Here is a 9,552-nt window from a genome sequence, read left to right as displayed (position 1 = left end):
TATATATAATTTTGTTTAAGATAAATATATCATGATAGAGATAACAATACAAGGACAATGGGTCGTGTCTCGAACAAATCGAGACGTTAAAATTAGAAGTAAATAACAATGTACGATGATAACATTTCTATAGGCACAATCACTAAGAAGTAGGGGTTAATTAATAATAAAGATCCGTTGTGTTTTAATTTAAAACAGAATCGAGATATTGCTACGGTGAAATCTAAGCAGACGTTTCGCACTTTGTAGCAAACGAACGGGTTTAAACAACAATAAAATTAAAATCAAATTTCGACTAAACACTATGTATTTTTTTTTTAAATTAGGAGGGAGAGGTTCTGGGAGATCTGTCGCAATTTTTTCTTTTAATAAATCGTCTTTTTTTATTTGTAGTATTTATATAGTTTATGTATATTATACGATGTTGTACTGGGACGTAGCACGTGTTGTATACGCAGCATATGGCAAGAGAACAAACGATAATATCGATTAACTAATTGTATGTATGTATGCGCGATCTTAGACGGCGTGCAGGATGACGGTCGTCCTGTGGCCATTTGGCGAAATTTCCGCCCCTAGGGCGGTAGGCTGATGCTAGGGCGAGGGCGGAGTACCATCAGAAAGGGTGTCCTCAGAGGGCGAACTGCTCGTTGGAGATTTGTTAGGCGGCCGTCTCTGGCGAAGGACGGACGCGTCAAAGTTGGGGTGTCGACGAGCGTGTTTGCTGAAACAGATAAAAATGGTTCAGATTTACTCTATTTAATCTGCGTTCAAATTAGAACACACGGAGATACAAGGCGCGCACGGAGACATTGTCGTGTCTTTGTGCGCGCCTCGTGTCTTAATACGAACGCAGCTTTATACATATTGTAACGTGGTGGCATGATAGAGAGTATCCACTGTCTAAGTGGATTCGTGGGTGAACTATAGAGACCCCGGATTAGGCTAACGGAACTCAGTAAGTGCCCGAACAAAGGGCACTTACTGAGAAAACTAAATAACCTCCCTTCGATGAAGGGAGGTTAGTTAGTTTTAGATTTATAAATGGTCTATCCATATATGTATTGTACTGATTTTTTCATATAACATGTAACTATAATTTTCATATAACTATAATATTGTAACGTGGAGAGTATCCACTGTCTAAGTGCATTCGTGGGTGAAAAATAGATACACCGGCTTAGGCTAAGGGCCGGGCCGCACCGTGCAACTTTGTCGGCCGACTAGTTGCGCGACACGAAAAAATGTATGGAAATGTTTGCGACAAACAAGTTGACGGGTGTAGCATGTCCCATCTACCTGCATGCATTGGTCTGGTCGCCCTCAACCAAGTCGCTCGCAAGTCGCACGGTGCGGCCCGGCCCTAACAGGACTCAGTAAGTGCCCGAACAAAGGATACACTGGAGTTCTCACAGAACAATAGACTCAACACGCTTTACGTGCTAGACAATATATACATAGATGGATCGGGGAAGCTGAAGTGAGCAACTTGTCCTTTATAAGGTAGTTACTTTACACACGGTAGATCAGATTATTCTGGATTGAGCGGTGCTTACGTGTGGAGGTACTGAATCGTTGAATAAATGCTGTGAAACGACTTTGGCATTTCACTTGAATCCTGAACCCACCCCTACGCAACAATACGTTCCAAATTTCAATTATTTGATGATAATTATAACTGGATTGGTTAGCCATTTTGAATATTAGTAAAAAATGATATATTTTTGCAATAAAATTCTATATACAAACTATAATAATATATTTATGTCTTATGTCTTAATACGAACGCAGCTTTATATATATTGTAACGTGGTGGCATGATAGAGAGTATCTACTGTCTAAGTGGATCCATGAAAATGCCCTAACAAAGGATACGCTAGAGTTCTCACGGACCTGGACGAGTTCGTGCGTAAACAATAGACTCACCGGGATAGACCTTTACGTACCTAGATAATAGACACACTAACGAATCAGGTAAGCTGTGCTGTGCAACTTGTCCTGTATAAGGAGGTGCATACACACGGTATGTCATTTATGATGGAGTGAGCGGTGGTTCTATGCGGATCTCCTAAATCGTTGAATAAATGCTGTGAAGCGACTTCATTCAAGTGAGTTGAACATTCATTATTCAACATTTTTTTCAATTTAATTTATTATATATTATTAAATAAAACAATAATAGCACTGAGCAACAAAAAAATCACATGTTTTTTCTTACCGGAGCGAACACTAATCAATCTTTTCCACTGAATTCGAATATGACAATAATTTTTTGTTGGCTTGTTCTCGTTTAAGAGATATGATTGTTTAAAAAAAGCATGTGTGTTTTTTTTAGTCTTTAATTCGAAATCTACATTGTATTGCTGTGCAAAAAATGAGTATTGAAATAAATAGTCAAATATTTTTTTTTATTCATTGTAATTTTTAATTGCTTTAAACTAAGTATAATTAATTATCTAATACTCAATTTCGGCAAAGCAATACTACCTATAGATTTTGAATAAAATACTGCAAAAGCCAAAAATCTGTAAAAATTGTTTTGAACGCTCATATCTCTTAAAAATCATTGTCATATTCGAATTCAGTGGGTCAAACTTAATAAAGAGTGATGTCTCCGTTCCTGTAATTTTGTTTTGTTGCTCAGTGCAATTAGTGATCGCTAATTGAATAATGATTGAACTGGTTGAGTAATTCCTCAACACGACAATCAAACAGATCCAGACATCACGTTGAGCAACCGGACAGACTACAAGAGATGAGTTTCTAAAAACAGACGTTTTAGCAACTCGTCTCGTATTTTATTGAAGATTTGAGCTTCAATAAAATAAAAGGATTGTTCCTCCTTTCCTTCAATACTACAAAGAAGTATTTGGAAATGACAACAATTTTTCACGAAGATAGTGATTCAAACTTAAGGTAATTCGGAAAAAAGTTGTGGGAAAAAGGGTAATTAATAGCTAAACTCATGTATAGCTATCGAAGAAACTTCTTTCGTACTTTTTTTATTTCGTTTCCAGGTTTAAATTATACTGTATTATGTATACGTATATGTACCTACCGAATATAAAAAAGCTTATATGCTTGATTTTTTGCTTGTTCGAATGTTAATGCTGCTTTGAAAGCTCTCGTTCAATTGAAACCTCTATAGTTAGCAAAAAACAAAGCGGCCAAGTAAAGCGCTTGTTAACAAGACAAAAACTGATGATCAAAGCCAAACTTTCGGCTAAGAGATATCACGTCTACACATGCTAAGAAAAAGAAATTATACCGTATCAATTTTTTTCATTATAACTATGTACATATGCATGTATGCAAGAATTTTTTTATATTACATGTAAATTCTAATCGAAAATCACTGGGTTTAAAACTTTCATTCACAGAACTATACTCTCATACATTTCTAATGCAATAATGACTAAGTCACCCAGCCAATACATTATATTAACACTTGCCGTCCTGTGCTGGACTCCAAGCGTCAAGTTAAAAAAAAACTGTGTTTTAAGTTAAAATAATGCGAATTACTTTAATAAGATACAAAAATCATTATCTCATGTTTTAAAAATAAATGAAGAAAATAACGGCCGTAAAATAGCCATAATTCCAAGGCGGATATCATCCACACATTGACCGTTGCGCGCAGCGTACTGAATGGCCCTACGAAAATAATTATTTCTGTTGATTATTAATGTTTTTATTGCGTAAGTGGAGAAATAAAATAAAATATTAATTTAGTGTGCATAAAATATAAATTTTAAATAAATTTTATTAATATTTATATAAATTATATTTTATTTATATATTATAAAATTATTTATGTATTTATATACAATTATAAAAGTCCTGGTCATTCCCTATCCATCACATTGCGGCAAGTGTTTATGTTGTAATTCTTGCTGTAATCCAGCGTTTCTCATATTTTTGGAGTTTAATTAACTGTCCCCCCCCCCTCTTCCTCTTCACCACAATAGTTGCTCGAGAGAATAATAAATGAAAAAGTATACAGTAAAAATTACGCAGTTTATTTTAGAATTACAAAATATATTCCTTATTAACATACATATGTATATACGTATTTGCATAATATTTTAAGTTTACTTTAATTAGTGTGATCCTTATGTCTGATGCAAACTTTGTCAATGTCTGGTCAATGTTGTTTGCGACAAACTAAGTATGTACACCTCCATTGACAATGTCAAGACGGTTGCGAGCTTTTGAGAGCTCAACCATAGAAATTCCGATTCAACAAGATGTGGAAAATGCAATTAAATACACGTAAACTTGCTCTCTCCTAGAGAAATGCACTCGCCATTTCAGAGCTTCTCCAGATATCGTTTTTATAGTTAAAATCTATTTATTATTTTATAACTATCAGCGTGGTAGACATCATCATTTGATGGTTGTACATCCTGATCGCACAGTTCTTTTTCGAATGGCTCCTATTCCAAGAGATCCTATTTCAATGGAATCGTTGCTACTGTGCCTGAATATTTTCCACCTTGGTGAGCGTCGATTATCGGATATTATTTTAACATATTAAAATACTTACGAGTATACATAGACTCAGGACTAAATTTAAAAATGCACGCTGATTATGTATATAATAAAAAAATGGCTAGAAAAGTTGGTATATTATGTAGATTAAGAAATATTTTAAGTAAAAAAAGTAAAATGTTAGTGTTTAATTCAATTGTCTTGCCACATGTGGTTTATTGTGCCACTGTGCTTAATTTGTTTAGTGGCCAAGATTTAGAAAAAATGCAAAAAATACAGAATAAAGCTATGAGAGGTATTTTGAATGTGAGTACATGATTTAGGATGGATGAGTATTAGAATTAGTCTAAATATTAGTACATTGTCTTTTGTTTATAAGTTAGATCATAAGTTATTACCTAAGTATTTTGATGATTATATAATAAGGAATAGAGATAAACATAGTTTTTATACTAGAAATAAGGACAAACTAGTATCTGTAAGTAGAGTAAGAAATAATAAGACGGCTGGGGGTGTTTTTCACAGGGGTGTGCTCATGTATAATGCCCTCCCTGAGTGCATCAGGTATGCTAAAAGCATGGATGCATTCCTGCGAGGTGCGAAGAGACACCTCTGTGAGGGACAGTACATATAAGTTAATTATAAATTTTAGAGTTAAGTATAATAATTAAGATGTATTTTTAAATTAGCTTGATAGCTAAAATATATGTATATAATTAAAATAAAAATAAATAAATATTTATCTGTTAAGCTGCACTCATCATTATTTTCTCAATTGAATGTGATGTATGCGTGGAATCTTAATAATCTACTCTCTTCCATTTGGGCCTCACTGTGATTTATTTTTTATTTATTTTTTTTTCCTTATGTACATTTTATATACTATTTTTCTTTTGTTCAATGTGAAACTATGAATGGGATTTAAGGATTTTATTTATTTAATTGATTTTTTCTTTTAATTGATTTTTTCACCTGTGTTCATTTTTTATGTATTATTTTTCTTTTGTTTTTTTTATCGTGTTTTTTTTGCCGTTGCTTTTTATTTTATGTATTTTACATTATTTTATTTTTTGTTTTTCTTCTCTTTTTTAAATGTAGGCCATTGTGGCGCATTAGTTTCTTCCTGTAATGCCACAATGGTCCAAAACTATAAATTAATTCTGAATGTGGCCTCTCTTAAGTTGATTTTTGTGCCTCTCCGAAAAGTCTTCTGGGATTTTAAGGGTGATACGTCGATTCCGGTTGAGAAACGCCGCTCTAATTAACGATACACATATACCATGTGAAATACCAATAAATACCACGTGAGATACCAATAAACACCACGTGAGATACCAATAAATACCATGTAAGATACTTTTAGACTTATGACGATTCATTATATGCTTACCAATAGACGCTGCTTAATGATAAAAGCGGGTAGTTTTTTAAGCATTAAAATTACTTTTGGGAAAAATTTCAGTTTTGAAAATTATTTTATTAGTATAATACCTCAAGTGGTCACTTCTCATGAACTTCTTGGCGCAAACGGGGCAGGCAAAGTTCTTCTCGCCGGTATGGGTTCGCGTATGACGTGCCAGCTCGTCTGATCTGGCGAACCTCTTACCACAGCCTCCCCAGCCGCAAGGGAATGGACGTTCACCTAGAAAAACCAAACACAATTATAAGATCACAAAACCAACTTAACAACCTAATTTATCTGTGCGATGCCGTGTGGAGTTGGGCTCATCCGTAATTCGTAAAGTACATACTTAAAGTCGATTTAATTCCGCGGTAAAAAAAATGGAGATTGTTACTAAATGAACAGTGTGGATAGAATGGAGTGTTGAAGTGAAAATTTGCTTAAATGCGTAAAGCTCTCCCTGTCATTTTTGAAAGCTTGTCACCGGAAGCTCTCCGAAATCACTTCCCCCAATCTATTTCGGCTGACGACGTTCTCTCATCAACTTTTTAGCTGAGCAAGGAAGTTTGATTCTCGTTATGTTGAGTGTTGTTTCCGAACAAAACTTCGGCTGAAAAGTTTACAATGACAGCCGTCAAATTTTGAAAAGGCTTCCGATATAAGTTCAGTTTATATATTTTTCATACATTTTCATTTAAAAAAGATTATTGTATATGTACGTATGTAATATGGCGCGGCCTATTTAGGGCATGACCTCATTATTATAATACGTACAAAAGATAAGTAATGATATTGCTTACGTTAACGTTTTCTAAGAAAAGCTTGGAATATGTATGTATGTATGTATGTATACGATAAGAGGGGTGACATACGATACGGATCAATTTTAAGGGTAGTCGGTATTTTTTTCGAACAAAATTCCTCGAAAATATAATAAGTTGTTACTTGTCAAGGTGTTATTGGGTTTTGTTTGTCAAGTGTTTTATTTACCTATTTTAAACAATTATGTCAATTGAACGTATGGCTATCCGTGTATGGATAGATAATGAAAACATAAATAATTCAGTTAAATATAAGTACTTGTGAATCTCATTATTAATTATTGGAATTGTAAGTTTATTAAATTATTATTACTGGAATATTTTTTATAGTGTTAAAAAACTGTTTTTTAGGTTCATACTCATCATTACATGTGGGACTCCAGACTTTATATGATTGTCAAGATGTAACAGTAAAAAGTGAGCAAGTTTAAAAAAACAGTACTTTAGGTATGTATGTATGTATTTTATTTATTTATTTACATATATACCAGGAAAGCCTTACAGGTAAATCCCAATGCGCCTTCCTGGCCAATTACAAATTACAATTACAAATACAAATGCAGCATTTTTATTACAAGTCATTGAATTGCGAGACACTGAAAAACTCGCAAACTAACGAGACATCTATGAATTGTACATATTTTTTTTTTATTGTACATCAATCAAACTTCAAATAGTGGTGACATAGTAGGCAGGAAGGATTTTTAGCCAATTTTTTTTCCGGGAACCGTTTCAACAATGAAATCAGAGAAAATTGGCAAACTCTGATAGAAAACGATCAACCTGGAGTCACAAATCCAGGTCTGACCAACAGCATACTCTGAAAAATTCATTTTCATTCAGGGATTGAACCCAGCACCTTCTTGACGCTAAGCAGAAGCTTAACGACCGAGCTATGCTGTACATATACTGTAATATAATATGGACATATACTGTAATATAATATTTATATATACTGTAATATAATATGTACATATACTATACATTGAAAATATATACCTATAAAGAGAGGTACCATTTCAAGTCAACTTAAAAATTTACGTCGTATCGATAAGAATTTCAGTAACCGACACTAAGCTTCAATTCGATAGGACTAACAGTGTTCAAAAAGTAAAAATATCACACATATGAATTTTATTCAATAATTAATTTTAATGTAGTTCATATCGGTCTCCGTGACGAGACAGAATGTTAAATTACAGAAAACGCAAATATCGGAAGGCAAAGATCGAAAATCGAAAGATCTTAAGTCGAAAGATCAAAAAAAAAATGGTGCATGGTAAACGGTACATACTCACGTACTTACGGATTTTCCTCCCGTATTAATGTGCGCTCGCAGAATTCGGGAGGAAAAGCATGTTTCTCTTGTTCCTGTTGTATCCTGCTCGCGCAAATTAAGTGAGTATGTACGCGAGTATGTACCGTTTACCATGCACCATTTTTTTTTATCTTTCGACTTAAGATGTTTCGATTTTCGATCTTTGCCTTCCGATATTTGTGTTTTCTGTAATTTGACATTCTGTCTCGTCACGTAGACCCAGTTCATATGTAGTACGATATATCGTAGAACTGGACATATAAATATTTATTTAAATAAAATTTACTTATAATAATGTACTGATAATATTCGTATACTTAACAGAAACAACAGTGTCTTAGCATAACACACACACACCATGTGACGAGATCTGAACACTTGAAAATGTAGAGCGACTAACGTGCACATAAATAAATATGTATATAAAAACGAAATCAGGATTAGAGTGAGAGATAGGGAGCGCTTTCGATCTCAAAAGTGGGCAAAAGGCCAGCCGGAAAATAGTAGGTAGTGGGCGAGGAAATCCGGAAGCTATAAAAATAATGAGAAGCCTTATCGTGGAGGGCAGGTGGTTGGGTCAGCCCTGTGCCCTCGACGCGACATAATCACATTATAGCCCCACTACACTTTCGCAGATACACATCGTGGTGCATGCCGAGCCCTGTATTACGATAAATGCTACACGTTGCACTATCGGATGGACGATAAGTGCAAGAAGCGATGATGCAAAGCGATAAAGCTGCACTTTTCCGCCCACTAAGTGTTGCAATTTACTGTTGAATGTGTCGTTGCAACAACGCATACAACACTATCTAGCGTTTTATGGCAGGTAAGGTTTCCCTGTACGTATGCAAATTGTTTCATCAGTGGATTCTGCAAGTTCCCATATTGGGACGATCGACTTCAGTGATGGTGGAAAAAATGTATCAGAGGATTAAAGGATGTAGTAGGTGGGGTTAAGTCCCAAATATGTAAAATAAAAGATAAAGAAGAGATTGAAAAACATTTTTATTCGAAGAAAATCTTATATTATGAAAGATGAATCAAATATATTCCTAGGAAATATCATATATAAATAAAATAAAGTATTTAAAGCACCAAGTGTCAAGTGCGAATTTTGAAGGATGTTTTTCAGAAACGTATAAAATGAAACGAATATGTGATTGTGTTCGTGAGATTTTTTATAGTAATTGAAACATACAATTTGAAGCTTTTTGCCAATGAGCTACTATCGTATTGGAGTCAAAAAAATGTCATCAGATAGAGTATTTCAAAAATGGTACGAATACATATTTGTACAATGTAAGCAGTCATTGAAAGCTTTGTAATTTATTAAAAAATATTGCTTTTGCGAAATAAAACAAACCTAAAGCTTATATGTGTACGTGGAACCATAAGCTTTCTATACGTGGAAAAATGCTTTTGAGATTCAAATACATGATTCGTGGAAACGTACTTTTGAAATCCGAATCCATTCTTCGTGGAAACATGCTTTCGAGGTTCGAATAAAAGAGCTTTGT

General features: G+C 34.1%; 1 protein-coding gene across 1 annotated transcript in view; it reads right to left on the bottom strand.

Moving 5' to 3' along the window:
• Positions 1–319: 319 nt before the first annotated feature.
• Positions 320–9,552, bottom strand: part of LOC143914746 (uncharacterized) — a 247,602-nt gene continuing 238,369 nt past the window's right edge. The window contains exons 2-3 of the mRNA XM_077435057.1: positions 5,983–6,133; positions 320–724 (exon numbers count right to left, since the gene is read on the bottom strand). Of these exons, the coding sequence (XP_077291183.1) occupies positions 595–724; positions 5,983–6,133 (281 nt within the window). The 3' untranslated portion in view covers positions 320–594. The remainder of the gene's footprint in view (positions 725–5,982; positions 6,134–9,552) is intronic.

The sequence above is a fragment of the Arctopsyche grandis genome, chromosome 7, assembly GCF_051622035.1.
Source record: "Arctopsyche grandis isolate Sample6627 chromosome 7, ASM5162203v2, whole genome shotgun sequence".
Taxonomy (NCBI): domain Eukaryota; kingdom Metazoa; phylum Arthropoda; class Insecta; order Trichoptera; family Hydropsychidae; genus Arctopsyche; species Arctopsyche grandis.
This window is presented reverse-complemented; position numbering and strand designations above follow the sequence as displayed.